This window comes from Acinonyx jubatus, chromosome C1 (assembly GCF_027475565.1).
Source record: "Acinonyx jubatus isolate Ajub_Pintada_27869175 chromosome C1, VMU_Ajub_asm_v1.0, whole genome shotgun sequence".
Taxonomy (NCBI): Eukaryota; Metazoa; Chordata; class Mammalia; order Carnivora; family Felidae; genus Acinonyx; species Acinonyx jubatus.
The window spans coordinates 97912540-97936406 of NC_069381.1; the positions used below are offsets into that span (position 1 = coordinate 97912540).

Consider the following 23867-nt stretch of genomic DNA (forward strand, 5'->3'; position numbering starts at 1 on the left):
AAAAAAGAAGCCGACCAAGTCCTTGGCCTATCTGGAATTCAAGTTTAGCAGAAAACCATTAGAAAAACTGAAAAAAAGGTCCGCTAACTCCTCAGCTACTTGAGCTACCTTCTAGGGATAGGCTGTTGTAGGCTAACAGACTGTTAAAATTATGTCCAAATCCCAGGTGTGTGTGTGTGTGTGTTTTGTCATATCCAGAAATGTAAAGCCTCTGTTTGGGGGAAGTAGTGGGAATTAAGGATGCATGTGTGTGCACAAAAAGCAAAACAAAATTAGCGTGTTATCTCAAAGATACGTGGGGAGACACAGATGTCTTGGGAATCTGAATTCAATAAGATCAGAAGAGCTTTGATAAATGGCCTGATTGCGAAGGCCTAGCCCGGCATTCTGGGACTGCCAGAGAAATCTCTCCAAAGCACAAATCTGATCATGCTACCACCTCCCTGCTTCAAACCCTGCCGTGTCTCCCCATGGCCCACAGGATGAAGTCCAAGCCCTTAGACTGGCATCCCGGGCCCTCCACGACGTGGACCCTGCTCACCTCCCCAGGCTGATCTCCCGCTTCTCTCCCCCTCACTGGTGACACTCCAGCCATTTTAAATTACTGGCTCCCAACACGCTAAGTCTATGTCCTGTGGGGTTTGACTATGCCACTCCTTTTGCGTACAACCCCCCTCCTACCTCCACCCCCCTCCTCCCCAACACATACTGCTCTACCTCAGGAACTCATACCCGTCTCTCAGGAGCCAACCAGGGAAGCCTTTCCAGCTCTGCTGACAGACGGGACCCTCCTTCCTTCACGCCCTCATGATCGATACATGCTTCCATGCACAGATATCCGGCACCCCTCGCCCTGTTACTAATACCTCTGCCTGTCTTTCTTTTATGCCAGATGGGGAACTATTTGAGGCTAGAGAACGTGTCTTGGTCATCTTTAGCCACCAGCAGCAAGCACAGTGCTAGGCTCAGAGTAGATGCCCAATAAAGGGCTATTCTGGGTTTTGTTTCTTTGCATCAACTAGCTTTCTCTTTTGTTAAACGCGTAAACAATGTAGCATGCCAGAGGAAGGGGCTGGAAAGGATTCTTCGTGAGACGGGAAGAAAGAGAGGAAACCTTTCTTCGGGGCTTATCTGTGGGAGTCCATATGCGGAGGTCACCCATCAACCAAAATGGCAGCCTCTAGAGTAAAAGCCAAGCTGTTAAAAATGAATTGAGCCGGTTACTATTTTTGTCCCTGACCTACTTTTGGGTTACTTTCTACTGCTAGAGTTACAAAAACTCTGGGAGTTTGTGTAAATGAACCAAACGGCTTTTCGATGGTTTTGTATTCTCTCCTTTTCACTCCACTGGAAGGAAAATCTGCACAGTCCCTGAAACCCAGTTTTCATGCAAAAAAGCATCTATGGAAGAGTGTGATGGTTCTCAGTAGGACCGTCTTCCATGGGACTTTCTCAATTGTTTTTCCATGGAAGATTTAGCAGCCAGGAATAGCAAACCTATCCACCCCAGTGGCAGCATTCATTTCCTTAGTGCTCATGACTCTATTCCCCTGAGAACTGGAAGGGCTACACAGCAGTTATCTCCTCCTGCCTCCTCTGTGGCGGGCTTGTCCACACCGGGTTGTAAGCCTGCCCAAAGCCACGTCTCCGCTGGCTGAGCGCAGATGGGACTCTGGCAATAGACAATTTTCCGGTCTAGATCCTTTCTTTGTTGCCATTTTGGTTTGCAGTGCCCCAGTGGTCGTTGATTTCTAGAAGACAGATGATGAGGTTTCACGTGTCAGGACACTGTAACATTCGATAGATCTGAAGTTGGAGTGAGGGGCATAGATAACGTCCAGGGAGTGGATGCTGGAGGAGGAGAGCAAACCCCGGCTCTGAATGTCAGGATTCTGTGTAGAAGCAGTGGAAAAACAACTTACCGTCTTCCCTACTAGGACTGCTTAATAAGAACAACTGATTTAAGTGGCGGTTGCACGAAAGGGATGCTGAGGGGAAACCGAGCGCTTGACTCTCTTTGGTGATAATCGTTCCCGGGACAGGCACCAAGGAAATGCTGTTTTCTGAATTTCCAGAAGCAGAACTTGAGGGCTTCAAAACTCATTAAAGGAAGAAAATATGTTCAGGAGAGTCCTAAGGAGCCCTAAGAGGGAATTAAGAGATGAGTAGAAAATGGAGGCTGTGAGGAAAAGTTGGCGGGGGGGGGCGTGCAGTGGGCAGATTTATTTCACTGACAGATTTCGGATATCAGTGGTGTGCCCAGCGCCGTGCTGGGAGATAATCTGTCTGCTGCTGGACAGGAGAAAAGAGATCTGCAATGGTGGGATAGACGCGGTCTCAGAGGAACTTTGGACGGTGAGAAGAGCTGGCTTTAATGCAGTGACAGTGGTAACTAAACGACTTTCTGGGGGACCTAGGATATAATGAAAGATAAAGATGCATGCTTACAATTGTTTCCACACCGACTCGCACGCGAGCTGGGCCAAAAGGACTTTTCAGCAAGTGCTTGTTCAAAGTGCTAGCACTCTTGGCTCAAAGTACTCACTTGCATCATATTTTTCATACATCTGCTGACTCGATTCACAATGGCTGGGCCAAGCCTCCCTGGTTGTGTCAGATCCTCCTCGAGGCCATCCACTCTTGGCAGCCTTGGGTCTACGAATGCTGAGTCTCCAGGGCCAGTCAGTTTCATTGTGACCCAAGCTAGGAGCTTAAAAAGAGCTGATAGGATGAGAGGCAGGTAGAATAGAGAGGCAGAACTTGCCCAGCTATCTCTTCTGGAAGTATTGCTTCTCCCCGGCACTGCTCTAGGAGTTGGAAGAGGTACACAAAACTCAGCCACTCTACTGGGACCATCCAGTGTCAATTACTCCCTGGGCCTCGGGGCCTTCATTAAAAAAATGAAGGCAGTGTTCCATCTCGAAAGTTCTATTCAGAAGCCTCTCCCGAGAGGAAGAAAGAAGGCTTTCCCAAGAAAAGGACTTTTTTCTCCTTTGGTCATCTATATTTTAAAGTGCCTCTCTCAAAGGGCACCTGGGTGGCTCAGTCGGTTGAGCGTCCGACTTCGGCTCAGGTCATGATCTCGTGGTCTGTGGGTTCGAGCCCCACATCGGGCTCTGTGCTGACAGCTCAGAGCCTGGAGCCTGCTTTGGGTTCTGTGTCTCCTTCTCTCTCTCTCTGCCCTTCCCCGCCTCATGCTCTGTCTCTCTCTCTCTGTCAAAAATAAAGAAATATTTTTAAAAATTTAAAAAATAATAAAGTGCCTCTCTCACATCTGAGACGCCTGCACCTCAGTGCTGCCATGCTGTCCCTCTGTCTTGACTCCACAGACCTGTCCAGAGCTCCATATGACAACCAGGTGGGTATTCCTTCTACTACTCTTTCCCAGAAGACATTTGCAACTCTTGCTTCTTGACCATACTTTTCACCTTCACCTCTTAAAATTAGCCATTCACTCCTGGCAATAACCTTTACTCCTAAAAACACCCCTAAAGACTGCCCAGAAGTGCCTAGACCATATCACCTGGGGGTACTGTTTAGAGAAAGCATCAACCTTAGAGGACCCAGAGTGAAGCCCTTTCTGATATTCTGAAATATTTTGTTGAATTATGTTTCTTTCAATAAGACTGCAATGGCAAATGACATTATCAAAAACCTTGAAAATGGATTGGGATTTGCCTCTGGAGGTGGTCAGGTGGATCAGAACGAGGGTGGGGGTGTGTGTGTTGATCTATTTAGGGTGTTTCTACAAAAGAAAGGTTCTCTGCCTTAGAGGTTGCACAGGAGACTGATGAAAAGTGGGGCTCAGTGGGGAAAGGCTCTAGTCGAGGTCTTCTTGGTTATAAGAGGAGAGGTGTGTAGGAAGTGTGAGGACAGCAATGTTGGAAGCAATTGGTCTCCCCTCCACCCTAACTTCCTTGGTGCTATGCTCAGATACCAAACTTCAGAAGTAGGAGGATGGCAGGGTGCCTGGGTGGCTCAGTCGGTCAAGCCTCTGACTTCAGCTCAGGTCAAGATCTCAGAAGGTGGTGAGTTCCAGCCCCACGTCAGGCTCTGTGCTGACAGCTCAGAGCCTGGAGCCTGCTTTGGGTCCTGTGTCTCCCTCTCTCTCTCTGCCCCTCCCCTGCTTGCACTCTGTTTCTCTCTCTCAAAAATAAATAAACACTAAAAAGCAGTTTTGTGAAGGCCAGGCAATGTACAGATCTTAGTTGACACTTCTTGCATTTTTATGCCTTTTCCCCACTCTGGAATATAGCTAGAACTTTGAGGTCTTCCAGGAAGGACCTTCAGCAATCTTCCAGAAGCCAAATAAACAGCTCTAGAGACAAAGGGAAATGCCTTGATCTATCACAGTTATATTCTTGAATGAAGAAAAAAAAAAAAAGAGGTAGTTTTACTTAAGAAGGGAGAAAAAGGACATCAGCTGGCAGGAAACATCTACATCATTCAGCCTTATCCTTTCTACATTTTGTTGTTTTTCTTGCTGCACTTTTCCCATTCAGACTAGGGCCCAGGGGATGATTAATCTTAAACAAGCTAAGAGATCTTTAGCAAGCAGAGGCCTTCCAGGGGTTAACAGTAATGGGGGCTATAAGGGCTTCTCCATGAACCATTTTCTAGAGTCCTGGAGACAGAGCCCTGGTAATGGTCTGTAACTGGTTTTGAATGGCCAGAACCCTGTTCTGGACTTGGGGGCTCTTTCCCTAGCAGTCACACGAATTTGAATTCCTCTGCTTTTCGTGGGGGGATGTAACCAAGCCTGGAGATCCCTGGAGGAGGCACCAGCCCTTAACAAAGCCTTCTTCGGCGAGAGGAAGAGACTCCTGTAAGAAACAGTATCTTTTAAGAAGTAATAGAAATTACCCTAAAGTTCTGATAATACAGTTTTCATTTTTCCTTTTCCCTTCCTTCCTTCCTTCCTTCCTTCCTTCCTTCCTTCCTTCCTTCCTTCCTTCCCTATTTCTTTCAAGCTTCTTATCTTTATCTGTTCATGTTAAATTAATACTTAGAGTCCACAGGGCCAACTTTAACTTGGTTAGGAAGTTAATATTTTCCTTGTTTCTTGTAGGCATTCCCAGACGCATACTGACTTGCTCCTGCGAAACTTGGGCTTTCCTATAGTCTCTCTGACTTCCTGAAACCCTTGTTAGTAATAATACTCTGCTTTCTAAAGGTTGGAGAACTTCAACCACAGCAGCCTCTGCTAAGGAGCAGAAGCTGTAACAGGAGGGAAGTCCCACAGCGCAGCCAGGCCAGGGCTTGGGGTGCGGGGGGGGGGGGGGTGTCCCAGGGCTTATCATCATACGCCAGGCCCAGAGTCCCTCAGAACAGCCAAGGTTGCCCTGGCAAAGGCGCTGTGGTACCAGGTGGGGGGCCCTCAAACATCTCCCCACCGAGTCAGCGCCTTTTGCTAAAGACAGGCATTGCTTTAGGCTTGTGTTCCTTCCCTAAAAACCGAATCCCCAAACCGGGCAAGCAGGTTTCTTTCACACAGCAGCTTAAATAAATTCACTGGACGCCCTTTGGGTGGTCACTGGGGTCATGAAGAAAAGCATGGGGAGAGTGCTCGGGCCTTCTGCAAGACCAGCTCAGACCCATTCCTCCTGGGGCCGAGGGGGAAGTAGATCACGCGGATCCCGGACCACAGGAGGCATTTGGGGGGGGGGCACCGAGAGACTGGGGAGGAGATCCGCAGGTGGGCGCTGGGCTCGGACTGCCCAGGGAGGCGGAGTCCCTCAGGCAGGCGCGGGCTACCATCACACCCAACCCCCCCACCCCTACCCCGGAGCGCCCTCGGTCCCGGAGGAGCGCCCTGATACGCTGGAAAGGCCCCTCCGCGCGAGGTTTCTGTCCCCAGTCCGCAGAGATTCAGGGAGCCCAGTTCCGAAAGCGTGCCCGTACCCACTGCGGACCTCGCTTGTCCTACAAAGCAGGCCGGTCACGCTGGGCGGCGGGAGGAGGGGCGCGAGAGCTGCAAAGCCGCCGAGTCCCAGCGGCCCGGGAAGTCGGCGCGCCCCGCAGTGGCGCGGCCGCGGCCTCCCGGGACGTGGGCACGCGCGCCCCAGGCCCCGGCGCCCTCCTGCCGGGAGCCCCGACTGGCCGCAGCTGGCGCGGCCCCGGCCCGGGGGCGGGGTTTGGGGCGGGGGCGGAGCCAGGCCCGCGGCCGGTGTCAGGTTGCTCCGGTAACGGTGACGTGCCGCGGCGTGGGCGGGGCAAGCACGCAGGTTGCATATTTTAGGAAGTGAGGAGGAGGCGCGGGCTCGAGCTGCGGCTGGGTCTGGGGCGCGGAGCAGCGGCGGGAGGAGGCGGACACGTGGCAGCAGCAGCGGTAGCAGCCCCAGCGGCGGCATCGGCCCGAGCCGCCGGCCGGTCTCCCTCCCTCCCGCCCCGCGGCAGCCCTAGCTCCCTCCTCTCCGCTCCCCCGGCCGCGCTAGCTCGGCCGGGAGCTGCTCTCTTCTTTCCTCTCTGATTCTCGAGCGACAGGACCCGGCGCCGCGCACAGACCTCCGCCACCATGGGGAAAGGGGTGAGTGTGCGGCGAGCCCGGGGAGGGGCGCGGGGCGCCGGGAGGGAGGAAGGAGGAGGAGGAAGTCAGGAGGGCGACCGCAGCCAGCGGGAAGCGGCGGAGGAGGAAGCGGCGCGGCGCGGCGTGGACAGGCAGGCAGGGCGGCCAGGCTTAAAAGACGACGCACTTTGGAAATGGAGGGAGCGCAGCCCTGGGGGCCCGGCGGGTGGGGGGAGGGGGCGCCAGGGGACGGCGGGCGGCAGCGCGGGGCGGGCCGCCGACCCCGAGTCCCAGCGCGCCGCGGGCCCGGGGCTCCTGGAGGCGGCGCTCGGGAGCCGCGGGGCTGGGAGGAGGAGAGCGGACGCCGCGGGGCGGCCCCGGGAAGGCGCTGGCCGCCGCGGCATCCCCGAAGCCGGCTCCCCTCCCTCCCTCCGCCCGCCCTCACCTCCCATCTCTCGCCTTCCCTTTTCCTTCCGCCCTCCGTGCCCAGAGGAAAGGCGTGCTCCTCCCCTTCCCTTGGGGCGCGCTGCCCGGGCCCCTCCCGGGCTGCCTTCCCACCGCGGCCCCGGCCCGGGCGCCGGCGGGGGCTTCCGACGCGGGGGCTGCGCTGTGGGGCGAGGCGCCCGGTCCCGACGGCGCTGGGGCTTAGCCCGTTTCCCGCACTGGCGGCCGCCCTCCCCCTCCCCCCTCCCCCCCCCCCCCCCCAAAACTGGCTTCCCCTCACTGCGGAGCCGGTCGAGCTGGCTAGTGCCAGAAAGGGTGTGTCTTCGCCGCCCTAAGATGGCCTTTAAGGTATACTTTTGCGAGCTTTAATGGGACGCCTTCCATAAACACTAGATGCGCCCTGGGGCGGCTGGAGTGGTCATTTCCTTGGTGGGGAGGGACGAGTAGAGTTTTCTTGGGGGATGAGTCTGATGGGGGGACAGGCTGGCACACCAGGGCCTCTGGGTACAATCAACTCGAAAAAGGACTGCAGGCGGGGGGCGGGGGGGGGGCAGGACGCGGGGGTAGGAGCGCCGAGGCATTCCCGAAGGAACCAGGGGTCTCCGGGGCAGGAGAGGAGAATGCTGGAAGCTCCGGGAACCCCAGAGAGAGCCACAGCTCGTTTCTGTGTTTCTGTAACCGGTAGCCGTGATAACCCGGAGCCGCAGCAGAAGACTGAGCCCCAGACCCTAACCGGGCTAAAGTCAAGTGAGAAAAGTTTATACCAGATAACAGCCCAAAGTTATCAGTTCATGGGTTAAAATGACCAGGTCGTGAGAACACGGGTAGGAGAGAAGCCTCTCCATTATCTGCCGGGTTTGCACAGTGCGGGCGTCTGGTAGGTCTCTGGAGGTTTTTAGGGCTCTGCAGTGTGGAGTCAGAGGTGGGGGTAGAGGCAGGGTGCATTCTTTGGGGATTCTTAATTTTGGATTTTGAAGGCGGTAATTAGAAGGGCTCGGACGTGGTAGAAAGAGTGTGGAGAAGTGGAGTGGATGACTGGTATCTTTTAAAAGCACAGAATGTGGCAAAGAGCTGAGTGCCAGCCTCCGTGTTCCCCACGACAGAAAAGTGGGTTAGTGGCCTGTGCTTGTAGCAAGCATTCTGTCAAACCTTAGGTCATTCCCATAAACGAGCCCTGTAAAGCTCGCCCCTTTATCTCTCCCCCCGGAAAAAAAAGGAAAAAAGTTAATTTCCTGAGCCGGACATTACTGATTTTGGGGGGTGTAGTGATCATGGATGTGTACCCGAGGCCTAGGAAGGTGAAGTGACTTGCTCAAGGTCAAATGGTTGGTTACTGACACACCAGACTTGCCTGATTTCTGAGCAGCCTGTGGTTTTCCCAGCCTGAACACTCCCCTCCTTAACGTTGCCTTAATGTGCAGAGCTCCAGCATTATTCTTCATGTGAAACGGGGGTCTTTGTGATAATTGAATTAATGGACCAGAGAGACATCTGAGTAACTAAGTTGTATGCACATATCTGTATGTTTGTATATCCACATATCTGTATGTTTCGTAACCGAACACATGCACCGCAGTGGTGAAGATCACACATCTGGGTTGTGGGGGTTCACCCAAGACGTCTTACGGATCCTAAGAAAACACCAGCGGCCGGTAGACGCCAAATCGAATTACAGCTGGTCCACGGGATGATACGCCGCTTATGTGCCCGGGTCGTAGTTAGTGTTTTGGGTGCTCTGATAAATTAATTGAACATTAAGGGGGGTGGGGGGGAGACGTGTGTGTTGGTTGGTGGTGATTCTCCTCGGATAGCCTTTCCCCCTTTAGTCCCCAGTGACTTATTGTGATAGTCCAAATGCTCAGAAGGATATTTTCTGCTGAAATGTTGGGATTTTTCCACATGGGGATTAAAATGTGGGTGGAGTGGTGACAAAAAAAACCCTGCTGATAATTGGTTAACCAAGAAGCCTGTGCTGGCAGCTAATTTTTAAGGTCATTGTTAATTTCTTCCCTTCCTCTTCCCGCTGCTGTGGGGGCCCAGGTTTTGATGATACTTCGGGTGATTTTATTTCTCCATACAAGCCTAGCCCCTGAGCTTTTGGGAAGCAAATGAAAGGACTGCTCCTGCTGAATCATTCCTGGATGAGATAGGATTTTGTCCTTTTTGTCACGTTGGTGTTTTTGCCAGTGACTTGGCTTAAACCGGCAGCCAGGCCTACCGCCTGCAACTGTTTGGTTCACCAAAGGTACACCAAAAACTTGTGTCTTTTCTCAGGTTTACAAAAGGTGGGGGCAAGGGATGTCCCTAGGTCCTGCGGTGCAGTTCTGCATTGTTTGAATATTAACTTAGTTACCTAGAAAATGAATCCTACCTTATTTATGGGCGGTGATTTCAAGAGGAGAAGGAAAAAGCTTCAGGTGAAGGTTGCACAGGGAACACGCCTGTCAGCAGAAATCCTGGTTGTGTGGTCACATTATCAACTGCTCTCTGGGAGCTCAACTTGAAAGTGTGACTGAACCGCCTCTGGCTGCTATAAAGCTAGCACTTTAGACCGAAAACATTGTGAGGCAGAGTCCTCAGGGTGGAAAGTTGCCCAGGCCTGGCCAGGAGCAAGCGGAGCCCTTACGGGAGGAACTGGTGACCAGCACTGGGGCCAGACCAGAGGGCTGGGATTGCATCACACCCCTTTGCCTGTTAAGCGGTTCAGTGTGTGAGTATGACAGGCTCCCCCCTTGGGGTTCTTTCTGTACCGTTCTGAGGGTGTATCCTCTTTTGGTAACTTAACTGGTTGCTAATTTGTAGTGTTCTTTGCCAGTAAGTTTGTAACACTCTAGTGACTCACCTTTGGGTGGGAGGGTAGGAAAGGAGAAGGCTGAGAATAGGCTAACCCCTGTATCCCTCCCTCCCTAATTCCCCTCCCCGAAGGAGGATTTTTCAAAATCTAGTACCTGTTCATCCAGGTGGGGGCTGAAACTGAAAACGTACAGACCTCTGGCAACGTTATTGCCAAATCGCATTTGAAAATAAAAAGTGAATTCAAAATTACAAAGCACAATGGACTGGGTACTCAAACATGTTTCATCCCAGAACCCCTCGGAGCTGTTGGTTCGGGATGATTGTAGCAACAAATTAACAGTTAAGTGGCTTTCTGTTCAAGGCAGGCTCTGTTCTCTTAAATACAACCAAACTTCAGAATGAGAAAAAGGCTCTAACTATTTAGAAGGATGGTGTATGTGAAAGTAAGTAAAATTAGTTTGTTGATTTAAAAACAAAAAGGTAAAAAAAAAAAAAAAAATGGTTTTAAGTCCCTGAAGCTTCAGGTTCTTGACTGGCCCTTAGGTGGACCTACTCGCCCTGAGGACCAAGCAAAGTCATCTCTGTTCTGTCCAGTGTGAGGTCAGTGCAAGTAAACATCACCGCTTTCGTGGGGCTCACCAAGTGCTGGGCACTGAGGGAAGATAATATCTTCATTAACTGTAGGTTTCCTGTTCACCCGTTAGTCTTAAGCCCTTCAAAACCAGCGAAGGATTTTTCTTTCACCTGGAAAACATATTAAGGATTGAAAATCATAGGAAATACCATTAATGACCCTCCAAAGGAAAGCCCAGTGAAAGAATCTGTTGACATTGTTGACCTATTTAATAGCATCTTAGAGTCTTTGACTACTTTCACTTTTCAAGCAAGGGACTTTACATCTTTTGAGTCTTTGTAAAAGTTGCAAAAGGGGGTGGGGGGGGGCAGCGTGCTTTTCAGCCATCTGTGATGGGAGGAGGGTGAACGTTTGTACCGCCGTGCCTTCTTGCTGCCCGGGGCTCTCTGCCAGCCAGCAGGCCAGAAGAAGAAACATGAGTGTCAGATCAGATGGGCTCACAGTAATCAGAGTGGCTGCGTTTGGACAGCACGGCGCTGGGCAGAATGTTCCCCAGCCCTGCCAGAGCTGTCCAGTTCTGAGTTGCTCTGCAAACACATGCCCAGTAACTAACTGATCACGCGAAGTGAAGAGAATGTGAAAGTCCACTGGCTGTTTTTTTAAACTCTCCTTCGTTTCTATATTTTTGGAAAAGGAGACGTAACCAAGTCAGGTTTGAACTTTCTCACGTTGCTATGAATTGAGTGTATGAGAGGAAGTGGATTCTTTGGCTTGAATCTCAGAGAGACTGTTCTTTGCATATGACTCACCTCATTAGTTGTGCTGGAAATGTGTTGTCAGGAATCCACAAGAAGTTCTTCACATTTATTTGATGTTTGGGTAGCAAATCCTGTCAGACTAGAGCAGTTTTCCTCTCTGGTTTCCTTTGCATCCTGAGCCACGGGAATTTGGGCCCGTACACCTCATTCCTGGGTTCCTTTGCGACTTTACGATGAATGGTATCTGAACATTAATTATCTCTGTGTCTGGTTTTGTTCACCCTCTATTTAGTAACAGCTGTTAGGTGGTTTCTGTTGGTGATCTGAGAAAAGTTGGCTCTTGGTGGCTTGTGCTTTGTCCTTGGGGTTTGTGTTGTTTGGGGGCCTGATGGTGAAGAAGAGTGTCAGGTTGTGGGGATCGGTGGGTCTTCGTGTCTGATTTATCTTTCCAGTCCGTCCTCATGGCGAGGGCTCTCCTGCACTTTGGGGTGAATATCCTCTTGTGTTTTTCTTTCCTCTTCCACAGGATGCTTCCCTGGGGCCATATTTGTTTCATTGTTTCAGTTCAGGTGCCCTGTCTCCAGGGCCTTGTGCCGCCTGCCAGCCCTTTTAACTCCGTATCCTGTGCTTCAGGGGACCAACCGAGGAGTGGTGAGGACTCAGAATTTATTCAGCCCCTCGTGGTGCTGGTGTCAGTTACTAATCCTTCTTCTCTCCACCTGACCACATCTTTTGAGTAGCACTAGCCAAAGAGGGGTCTGATAAGATGAGAAGAGGGGTGAGGAGGGCAGCCAATGGAGGGAACAGGAAGAAAGTTTTAACTCTTTGTAACCCGGGTGCCTAATGGTAGAGGTAGGGTTAACCCCCACGAAAAAACAGGTTCGGGTGTTTGGGGTTTTGTTTTGTTTTCGTTACTAATTGGTAACTGGAAAAGCAGGGCATATTTTAAAAGAGTAAATCTCTTAATACATAAAAGAGAATATATTGATCCTTAAGACATTTTGGAATCTGATTCTCAGCCCTTGCGGGAGGGTGGGCTGGCAGGCTCGTTAAGAATTTACTTACCAGCAGGTTGGGGAGGAAGGTTGAGCCTAGTTCCTTTTGGGCTGAGGGAACCCGGCTAGAGCTGGAGATGTTTTTTTTGCCCCCCAATGGCTGATGTGCCGTGGCCCAAGTTTGGAGGTAGTGAGCTGGCCTCCCAAAGGGACCCATTGCTGTGGCTTCACTACATGACATTCTCCAGCCTGCTGTACGTCCAGGTGAGTGAGAAGGAATACGAAGCCATGGTGGTCCCTTGGGTCCCCTCCTCTACAGGAGAAAAAAAGCTATTCCTTCACCGCCCGAAATGCTGCTCTGGGCCACAGAACAGCTGCAGTACTCAGGCGGCGCGTGTCCTCCCTCAACCCCAGCCGTCTCCGAGCCCTCAATCCCGGGGTAGAAAATTCCTTGCACGTAAACCAAACTACTTAAGGAGCAACTGGAGGCGAAATGAACTGGGCTTGATCATTTCTTCTAAATAGAAGTTTTAATGGATGAGAGGGGCCTGGGTGGCTCAGGCAGTTAAGCGTCAGACTCTTGATCTCGGCTCAGGTCATGATGTCACAGGTTCACGAGTTTGAGCCTCACACCAGGCTCCACGCTGACAGTGCAGAGCTTGTTGGGATTGTCTCTCTCCCCCTCTCTCTGCCCCTCCCCCACTCTCCCTCGCTCTCAAAATAAACAAACTCAGAAAAAAAAAATTCTCTCTCCCTATGTCCCTCTCCCCCACTCGCGTGCTCGCTTGCTCTCAAAAAAAAAAAAGTTTTAATTAATGAGTTGAAATAATACCCCAAATGAGTTGTTTTTTAAGATTAAGAGGAGTTATAGTGAGGAATGTCAGTAATTTATACGTTAATTAGAACCCAGTTATAATAGTAACCTTAGTGCAGTGCCTCGCCAAGTACCTTTACATACACGGTTGTGTCTGATACTGATGTAGTAGTACACGGCCCCAGGAAGACGGGTGGGTGCCTTCCTGGCCCCCTTTTTTCCACGCAGAGGACGACGGAGACCTCCTCCTGGCCCGTCTTCGGAGCCCAAGGCCTTTGTGTGTGGGAGTGGGTTTTCAGAAACGGTGCAGCTTTTAGGTGTTTTGTTTTCAGACTTGATGGGAGCCCCTTGGTGAGTCAGACGATCAGAAATGCCTTCTCTAGACCCGTCAGGAGTCACGCCAAGTGGTATTCCCATTGTGGGGATGAGGCCACCGAGGCTGACTGTCGAGGGTCCCCGCAGCTGGCACGCAGCAGAGTGAGGAGGACCGGGGGCCTCCTGGAAGGACGTCGGCATTCCCGTCTGAAGGGCACGGACACCGGAGCTTCCCCAGAGGCCTCTCGGGGGGCACGTCCAGCAATCTTAAGAACTCGGAGCTCCCTGCTGGCCACAGGGCCATCTGTTGCTGCGGTGGGGACAGGTGGGCTGGCCAGCGCGTCTGGAACGCCTGGCTGGGGAGAGCCTCTGAAGCCTGGCCTGAGCCGGGGAGACGGTGTGCAGCGTGGAGGCCCCGGGCACAGCTGTGGTGTGCACAGGCCTCAAGTGACTTAACTCTGCCATGGAAGCTTCTCTCCTACACGTCCTTGCACCTTTTCGTGTGTGCCTTTGTGAACCTGAGGATGGTTTTACCTGTCCTGTCCTCCCCGCGGATTTTACTGAAGGAGAGGAAGGCGCAGGCTGGGGTCGGGGGGTGGGGTGGGGGTACGTGGTTTTAAGTGAGTGAACCTGATTACTACTCATGCTAACCTTGGTTTGTCCTGTGAAGAGTTTTCTCTCCCCACCTCCTGGGCGCTTTTGCCCTCTGCCCGGACCCAACGGTAGCAAAACACCTAGGGCATCTTTGAGCGGATGGAGCTCCTGGGAAGCACAGGGTGAAGTAATGACACATGTGAAGCTGTGTCACCCTGGGCAAGCCCCTGTCCTCGTGGTAACGTCCCACTTCCTAAATTAGAATGGAAAAAAAAAAAAAAAGCACAGACCAGAACCTAACTCACTTCATCAGTTTTACCAGTGGCCCTGGTAACTTGAGCTTCCCTCCCACTTTCTTCAGAGGCCTCATGGGGGTGCCTGAGGGGCTCCATCCATCACAGGGAGTGTGCTGGGGGCAGGAGGTGGGCAGTGTCATTGGAGTTTTGTAATTGAAGAAGTAGGAAGTAAGAGTGGGCAGGTTCCTAGAGTCAACTGACGGGGGAAACCACGTTTCTCATTCTCTCTCCCTTGCCGTAACCTATGTTTTCCCCAAATGGTTTTAAAAAGTAAAGAAAATGCTGTCTTCCCCCCCTCCCTTTTTTAAAATTTATATCCCTTTATAAAGTTCCTTTGGGGGTTTCTATAGTCAATCTTCCCTTTTTAAAAAAAATTTTTTTAATACTTATTTTTGAGAGAGAGAGAGAGCATGAGCTGGGGAAGGACATAGAGAGAGGGAGACACGGAATCCGAAGCAGGCTCCAGGCTCTGAGCTGTCAGCACAGAGCCCGACGCGGGGCTCGAACCCACATACTGTGAGATCACGACCTGAGCCGAAGTTGGACGCTTAATGGATGGAGCCACCCAGATGCCCCGTCTCCCCCATTTTTAGCATTGTTCCCCTATCCCACCCTGCACTCCTCGCCCCCAGACACACATGTACACGCACCTACGGACACAGATTTTTTTTCTGCTTTGAATCTGTGATAATTGAGACCCATGGGGACTTCAGGAATGTTTAGTTCCTGTCACAATACGCTAGTATTAAATCATTGTTTTATTGGTAGGGAAGAACCACACTGTCGAAGCCATCTGGTCTTCTGGACAAACTTTTCAATAGGCAATACTTAAAATCGCGAAGGAAGAGAAATTTCACATAATGATACTTCCCATGTCTCTTTTCACAACTATCCTCATTTAAAACTATGCCCTGTGTAGCATGAATTGGTGAGGAAGGGGAGGGGGTGGCTAGTAGGAAATGAAACTCCCGGCTCACTTAACCATTGATAATTGCGAGGCTGGAGGCAACATACTTTGTAAATAGGGACACAGCTTGGGTATCCGTCTGGGGCCTTGCTCTCCAATCAGTCTCTCTCCCTCTTTGGGAATGGAAAATGTTGAAAGTCTGAGGCAAAAGCATATAGATGGTAAGGCAGAGGGATTTTAACTCTGATTTTTATATATTTATTTGTTATTCTTAAAGTTACACAATTTTATTTTTTTAACACCTCAAATGGGAAAAAAAAAAGTCAAGATCCTGCAGAAATGCCAGTATTCCATGGACATCCCAGTGGGGTTGGAGGAGTGGGAGGTGGGGGCTGGTTTTCATATTCTGAAATTAAACTTATTTTAATGATATTCCCTTGCGTAAAAGAGAATTTGTGAAGTATATTTTAAAAATCAATGCTACAAACCAGCCACATAGCCTTTTAGAGATTCCCTAGTCAATGCCTTCAAAATGATTTTTAAGTGTTGAGCTTTCCCATGAAATATGTGAAAGAAATCCCACTGCAGACTGTGGTTCTTGCCTGGTGGTGGCCCTGTCCTTTCTTTTTGTTTTATTTGCTTTCAGTGTGTGTGATTATTTTCCATTTTAACCCTGGCACCAGGGGCCCTGTGCAAAGAGGCACTTACAAATGTGGTTGCTCCACAGTGGAGAGAATTTCAAGAATGTTGACTATCTTTAGACCTGCTTCATTCTTCACAGATAAGATAGAAACAAAAGAACTCCACTCTGTTGGAAGAAGAAGTTAGTCAAGGAACACTGCAGAAGTGACCACCGGAGTTGAACCACGTGAATAACATAAACGTCCTTGCTTGTGGGCGACACCAGCCCATTTGGGGCAGGACTTGGCTTTAGAGCCTTGAGAAGAGGGTGTTTTCAAATTCAAGTGAACGTTGTATTTAGTCGCCACCGTCTTAGCTGCGACTGAAATACACCTATTCCCCCTTTGATTTTTTTTTTTTTTATTAATTTGATTTTTAGCCCAGTAAAATGTTGATCCGGACACCAGTTCCCACTTAATTCTTCAGTGGCTGGTAGAGTGAGAACTGAGTAAGGGAGAGCCACAGAATAATAGTTCTAACAGCACCACCCCGCATCTGTTTGAAGAAAAATGCTAATATCTCCTTCCCCTGCCCTTCTTAGGGGTGGTGGTTGGTGGGAGGCAATGTGTGGGGTGGGTGTGGTGGGGGGCGGGGGGGGGCGCCCCTTCTCCACAGACTGAGCTCTGGAGCACCAGGTTCAGGCTTTGTGCAGATAAGCTCAAGCATGTTAAATGGAGTGGGGGGAGGGGTGTGTGGAACAATCTAAATTTAAACTATAGAATCAACATTTTCTCTAAAAATTGTTCCAGTTTTCCGGAGGCGTGGGTGGATCCTGTGAATTGTGTGCTAACGCACATGCTTTTCCTACACGCTGCTTATGTCAAAACATTTCCAGTGACTTTCTTTTGGGGGGTTTATTTTCAGGCTGTAGATTGGGGGTAAGAACTCTTTTTTTTTTTTTTTTTTTTAATAATTTCAAGGATTCTTAGGATGGCTTTTGATTAGAAGATGGAAAGGTCGGTGTTGTGATGTAAGCCCTGAAAGAACTTAAATTCGATATTTAATGACTTTGCAAATCTAAGAATTTGAGCATAATAACAAAAGCCACTTAGCATTTAGGTGTTTTGTTTAAGTTAGCATTTGGTTCTTCCAGAAATGGAGGTTGGCGCTATTCTCTCCATGCTGTGGAAGAAAAACTTGAAGCTCCAGCAAGAGTCAGTGACCGACCCCAGGTTCCGTAGTGAGTGGTAGAGTGCGGATTCTAACTCAGACTCTTCTGCTCAGAATGCAAAGACCTGAGCATGATACTCCTAAGTTAATAATGGAAAGGTGATTTCATTCTTGCAGTGGGGAAGGTGGAAGGCTGTGGGATAGAGATTTTGATAGCGCAGGCCCCTCCCTATTCACCCCAAATGGAAGTGACTGGCAGGACCATCCCGTGGTTGCCGTGACTTCACTGGTCTTACTGCCCTTGGGCGCGGATGGCACATCTTGAGCTTAGGATGGTTGCTTTTGTTTAGGATGTCATGTAAGCAGTACGTTTCCATGATTATCATCCCATTGACTATTCAGAATGATGGCTGCCCTAAAAAATGCCGAAATCCCTTGCCCCAGAATCTTCTGTTCGTTCATAATGCACAACCACCACACTTTCCCCACATTCTTTGGTAGGTTGGACGTGATAAATATGAACCTGCGGCTGTTTCAGAGCATGGCGACAAAAAGAAGGCCAAGAAAGAGAGGGATATGGATGAATTGAAGAAAGAAGTTTCTATGGTGAGTATTAGGATGCTTTTCGTTCTCCTTAAAAATTACTTGTATCATTTTTATTGTATGATCTTCCCCCTCCCCCCCCCCCCCCCCAGTCATTTGAGTCAGAGACTTGGCTTCATTTTAAAAGGAAAGCAGTCATTGTACAGACCTTACCGAACTATAGAGGTCAGTATGGAAAATTTCCATTTTTCCAGGCTGTTACGAGGGTTGGAAGAGTTATCCAGGCACCCTGGCCTAGCCAAAGGTGCACAGAAGGAAGTGTGGTTGATACTTCCTGGGCCTTTGCTTTTCTCTATTTCTGGATTATACCAAACCCAGGGAACCTCCGACCTTCCGGGCTCTGGAGGCTTCCACAGACACAGGCTGGCTAGAACCTCCCTGGTCATCAGAGAAGGCAAGCAAGGTTTTCCTTGAGCTCCAGGACTGATGGGGTTTTCTGAAGTGATGTGGCGGGCACCCAGGGACTTCACGCCACAGCTGTCTCTGTCCTCTGGTGATGGGCACTTGGCGCACAGCTGTGTGGTGGCAGATCCATTAGGCCGCGGTGAGAGACGTATATCGCCTTCTGCCCCGGAGAAAAGCCCGTTTTTGGAGCTTAGTAGCAGCAATGAGCCACATGAATGCTTCACCCCAGTGTTTTTTTTTTCTGGTACAGTGTTTAAGTCTTTTGTTTCTGTTTTTCCTTAGGATGACCATAAACTTAGCCTTGACGAACTTCACCGCAAATATGGAACAGACCTGAGCCGAGTATGTTGAATTTCCAACTTGTACAGAGTCTCACGTGTCCCTGTGGCATCTCCTCTGTGTCCTGGGCGTAACCCTGGGGACCCTGGGAAGACAGTGATGACAGGCACCATCCGAGTATCTGCTGTGCGACATGCAGAGCTTGGGTTTTTATGTGTTTCTTCAGTACCTTGTTTCCCCACAAAACTTTGAAAGTAGATGTTATTTTCCCCACTTTGTAACAGGTGAGATCCAGTCAGGGAAAGCACCAGGATTTGATCCTGAATGACTCCACAGCCGCGCGTTCCCTGGCCCTTGATTACAAACCTTTCTCTCCATTTTTCTACATTCGCGAAATGGAGTTGAATAGTTGACCCTCCAGAACTTCATCTTTTGTACTTCTACCAGTGAGTTCATTGCAGTATGAGAGAGAGAGACACCGAGCACGGGCGGGGGAGGGGCAGAGAGAGAGGGAGACACAAGAATCCCAAGCAGGCTCCAGGCCCTGACCTGTTAGCACAGAGCCCGATGTGGGGCTCGAACTCATGGACCGTGAGATCATGACCCGAGCCGAAGTCGGACGCTTAAGACTGAGCCACCCAGGCGCCCCTCATCACCTCACTTTCGATGACACCTTAAAAGGGTTGTTGTGAGAATTCAGGCGAGGCTCTGGATTCAGTGCCTGGCACGGTGAGAGCACTCTGATGCTGAGTGGTGCTGTCTGTTACCCTGCTCAGGGTGGGGTGGGGTGGGGTCACACGGGAACATGAGGCAGAGGAAGGTCCTAACTGAGTCCTCGTTTCCCCTTAACTTCTTGGTTTTCGTTTCCCTGGTCCCCGTACTCCTTAGGGAATTCAGATATTTAAAATAATGTGGACACAAACTACGTAGTAACAGACACTTTGGGCAGAAATTAGCTTTCTGTCTTTTTTTTTTTTCTTTTCTTTTTTCTGACTTGGGCATTTTGATAAGATGAGATTTTGTAATGGTAGCCTTTTATCTCCTGTCTGCTGTCCCATGTGTTTTAAGGCCTATTTAAAGAAGCGTAAGGCCTTTAGTAACAATGGATTTTTCCAGTGAATACTTCTAAACTGGCAACTTGCCTGGGGGTTAGCTAGACCGTGCACCTACATGAACCCTCTCCAGCCAGACCCTGTGTCAGTTGCCATCCAAAGAATAAAGTTCTTTATTTAAAACTTGGCTGTTAGCCACTAACAGGTTGGATTCCCACAGAGATTTTTTTTTTTTCCTTTTTTGTTTATAGAGGCTTTCTGTCTTCCCCTCCCTGACAGATTCAATAATGCAAAAAAAAAAACTCAGAAGCTCTTAATTTGTAAAACTGAATCAAGGAGTTGGGATGCCTGGGTGGCTCAGTCGGTTAAGCATCCGACTCTTGATCTCAGCTCAGGTCATGATCTCACGGTTTGTGAGTTTGAGCACCGTGTCGGCCTCCACGCTGTTGCTTAGGATTCTCTCTCTCTCTCTCTGTCTCTCTCTCTCTGCCCCTCCCCTGCTGTTATGCATGTGCTTTTCCCCCTCAAAATAAATACACTTTAAAAAAATAAATGAATTAATGAATTAACATTGCTCTATCTTTTTGGTAAAAACGCACTTTGGCATGAGTCCCTTATCTAAATTTAGAAGAGATCAGACTGGATTCAGATTTGTTCATGGACCAGTTTAAAACGAATTTCAGTGTGGATGTTGTGGGGCCCTCCGGGATCTTCCTTGGGCAGCCGTGCCTGGCCCGGGGCGGGGGGAGGGGTGGGGGGAGTCCTCATCAGAACCGGCCGGGTTTTACAGGCTCTGTAGCTTGGGGAATTTGGTTTCCTCCTGAACCCGTTATCCTAGTTCTCCAGCTATCAGGTGGGTATATCCTCTTGTAAGGGCCGGGGCAGGGTGTCTTACGTGTATCCATCCCTCTGCTTCTCAGGGCTTAACAACCGCTCGAGCTGCTGAGATCCTGGCCCGAGACGGCCCCAACGCCCTCACCCCACCGCCCACCACTCCCGAATGGGTCAAGTTCTGTCGGCAACTGTTTGGGGGGTTCTCAATGTTGCTGTGGATTGGAGCGATTCTTTGTTTCTTAGCTTACGGCATCCAGGCCGCCACAGAAGAGGAACCTCAAAATGATAACGTGAGTTCTGTAGTTCCTAACTTAGATGACAGAGTGTGCACAAAGTATTCTCCTGGTCTTTGCCACCCGCCAGTTTTCCACCGGTTACCGCTGGTTGGCTGATGTTTTTTAAGCACGAGGGAAAAGCAGGGTTAGCAACTGGGGCCGTCGAGGCCCATCCATTCTTCTTCATTTGCGGTTTCTCCCTCCAGCTCCGGCCCTATAGATGCTCTTCTGGGCTGGAGGTCCATCCTGCATGTCGCTGCTGTGACAAGGCGGCTCTGCCCAGGTCCCGGCCCGGGTCCGGCTGCCACTCATACGGCAGAGCACAGCCTTTAATGTTGGCACATAATACACGTCCAGAGATGTGCGGTGGCCATCCCTCAGAAGTCACACGTTGTTTCAGAAACATGTTTGTCTTCATAAAATGGGAGAAACAGATTCACCTAAAAGATTTTCAAAAGTCTGTCGAGGTGGAGCGACCGAGTCCCTGGGACCCCATTTCTGGCACTCCTGTACACGGTCTCTGGGAAGCTGAATGTGAAGACACGAGTTCTGTATTGGATAATTTCTGAAGCCTTGACCTCTCTGTTACAGATTTGTTTTGTATTCAGTCAAGAACTACCTGAATGTTCGCGGCTCCTTACGGAGAGCCCACGCTTCTAACCTGTGTGTTCCCTTCCAGCTGTATCTTGGCGTGGTCCTCTCCGCTGTCGTCATCATAACTGGGTGTTTCTCCTACTATCAAGAGGCTAAAAGTTCAAAGATCATGGAATCCTTCAAAAACATGGTCCCTCAGGTACCTGCTGCTTGGTCTTTCCCCGTTGGCAGCCCCACGGGTGTGAACTAGTATGAAGCTAAGTTCCCGAGTACTTAGTGACTCCGTCAGAGAAAGGGAAACCTCCCCCCCCGCCGACCCAAAACCACACCTGTTCTTAGACCCCCGGCAGAAAGTGATGGCCTCCCTTCTGAGCATACCCTGACAGAGCACCCGAGGGGGACAAGAGAGCCACCTCCAGATGAGCGAGATTTTATAGATTCTATAAAGTCTATAGAGCGAGATTCTATTTGTATAAATAGAAAGATCAGCAATCTTTGTCATGCACTCGGATAATTCACATCAGCGATCATTTTCTAATTTGGCTTTCTCGTGTGACCACCACCCTGCCCTTGTCGGTAGTCGCTTTTCTCTGACTGAACACTGTCAATTTTTCTGCCTCTAAAGCAAGCCCTTGTGATTCGAAACGGTGAGAAAATGAGCATCAATGCCGAGGAGGTTGTAGTCGGGGATCTGGTGGAAGTGAAAGGAGGAGACCGAATCCCCGCCGATCTCAGAATCATATCTGCCAACGGCTGCAAGGTGGGTTCAGCGGGGCCCGCGCGGCTTGGGCGGGGTGCGTGGGACGGCCCGGTGTGCGCTCACACAGCCCTCCCGTCTCGCGGGCAGGTGGACAACTCCTCGCTCACTGGAGAATCAGAGCCCCAGACCAGGTCTCCGGACTTCACAAATGAAAACCCCCTGGAGACGAGGAACATCGCCTTCTTTTCAACCAACTGTGTGGAAGGTAGGCCCTTTGGAGGCCCCCGTTCATATCCGCAGCACGGTGTCTGTCTCGGGCATTCGCAACAACGACAAAAGCCAGAGACATCATCTCTCTTCTTGCTTTATTGGCTCCGTGTCTGACCCCTGTGGTCAAGCACAGCAGATGCGGTTCACTCACTGGCAGGGAGGTTCAGGAAGCCTGTGGGCGGTCTGTCCTGCTCCCCCACCCCCAGCACACATCTCCTGTTGGCCATGCTAGGCTGGCATGGACTTTGGAGCTGTTCTGCTCACGGATAGAAAGCCCTCTGCCGGTCTCTGAAAGAGCGTACCCCCCACCAAAGAGCGAGCCCTTAAAAACGTGTGTGGCTTGTGTCTCTCTCTTAACCGTGCCAAGTAATCGTGCAGATTCCGTGGCCTCGTTGGTGAAGCGAGGTACATCCAGTTCCCCCTCCCTCTCTCGTTTAAGGCACCGCACGTGGCATTGTCGTGTACACTGGGGATCGCACGGTGATGGGAAGAATCGCGACACTCGCGTCCGGGCTGGAAGGTGGCCAGACCCCCATCGCTGCCGAAATTGAACATTTTATCCACATCATCACGGGTGTGGCTGTGTTCCTGGGTGTGTCCTTCTTCATTCTTTCTCTGATCCTTGAGTACACCTGGCTCGAGGCCGTCATCTTTCTCATCGGTATCATTGTAGCCAACGTGCCAGAGGGTTTGCTGGCCACTGTCACGGTGAGCAGCTTGGGGAAGGCGACGTTCGCTCTTAGACCAGCTTGCATGTGAGACTCCTCCCCTGCCCTCTCCAGAGCGGCTGCCGACCACATGTCTGATCAGACGTGTGTGTGTATAGTTTTTCTTCAGAGCCACATGGTAGGGTTAGACAGCGAGAAGGCCTCGGCATGGTTTTCCGTGGGAGATAGTAGCCCCAAAGCATACGTTTCGGCCTTACCCCATGACCCACAACAGTGTAACGAAGAATTTGGGGGTGAGTGGGAGAACTCCAGTGTGGTAAATCCTAGTTGTTTTCACTTCATCTATTGCTTTATTGGGGGGAGAAAGAAAGCCCTCTCTGTACGTGGTCCTGTGACAATTTGCATTTCACAGGATGGCTGGAGAGGTTTAACTTCAGAGAAACTTCTTCTGTATTAGGATGTAGCCAGAGTTGGTATAAGACTCCCTCCTGGTCGAGATTGAAGTCCTCTGCTTCCTCCTGGTGTTTAGGTATGTCTGACCCTCACTGCCAAACGCATGGCGAGGAAAAACTGCTTGGTGAAGAACTTAGAAGCTGTGGAGACCTTGGGGTCTACGTCCACCATCTGCTCGGATAAAACTGGAACTCTCACCCAGAACCGGATGACAGTGGCCCACATGTGGTTCGACAATCAGATCCACGAAGCCGACACGACAGAGAATCAGAGCGGTAGGTGCAGGGGGGGCCGCCGCACGCTTTGGCCCCACCTGTTCACATGGCTTCTTTTTTTTTTTTTTTAAGTGGTTTTTTTACTGTTAGGTAAGGAGTCGTGGGCGTGGGTTTTAGACTTTTCTTGACTTTACCCAAAAGCCTGATGAGTTTCATTACTTGGGAAAGGAGACGTCATCGTTTCACCTTTTATGGGACTTGCGTACAAAGTTGAATGTGTGATTTTCCACTCTTGTTTCCTTGCCTCTGTCAGGTGTGTCGTTCGACAAGAGTTCAGCCACCTGGCTCGCTCTGTCCAGGATCGCGGGTCTTTGTAACAGGGCAGTGTTTCAGGCTAACCAGGAAAACCTGCCTATCCTCAAGGTATGCCCAGAAGTTCCTGTTAGCGGTGAGGCTGCTTTGCGGGGGTGTGGATACCACCCGAGACCTCCCCCGAGAGTGTTCTCCTTAATAGCACGTGACCTTTGTGTCCCGTAACGGAACTGTTCCTCGTGCGACACTCGGAATGGCCCGTGTGATGCTTTGCTGTGTGTAGCTTGTATTGCCTGTGGATCCGGAATTCCCTTGGTTACCCTGTGGTTCAGAGAGGTTAGAGAAGAGGGACTTAGGGTCAAAACCGACCAGAGGTGGGAGGCAGTCTTCACTGTGAAAAACCAAACAAAATCCAGCC

General features: G+C 50.5%; 1 protein-coding gene across 1 annotated transcript in view; it reads left to right on the forward strand.

The window, feature by feature from the left end:
• The first annotated feature begins 6252 nt into the window (after positions 1-6252).
• ATP1A1 (ATPase Na+/K+ transporting subunit alpha 1) overlaps positions 6253-23867 on the forward strand; it is a 29649-nt gene continuing 12034 nt past the window's right edge. Inside the window, exons 1-10 of the mRNA XM_027060808.2 lie at positions 6253-6526; positions 17291-17395; positions 18080-18139; positions 20049-20252; positions 20917-21030; positions 21457-21591; positions 21679-21796; positions 22241-22509; positions 22999-23197; positions 23451-23560. Of these exons, the coding sequence (XP_026916609.1) occupies positions 6515-6526; positions 17291-17395; positions 18080-18139; positions 20049-20252; positions 20917-21030; positions 21457-21591; positions 21679-21796; positions 22241-22509; positions 22999-23197; positions 23451-23560 (1326 nt within the window). The 5' untranslated portion in view covers positions 6253-6514. The remainder of the gene's footprint in view (positions 6527-17290; positions 17396-18079; positions 18140-20048; positions 20253-20916; positions 21031-21456; positions 21592-21678; positions 21797-22240; positions 22510-22998; positions 23198-23450; positions 23561-23867) is intronic.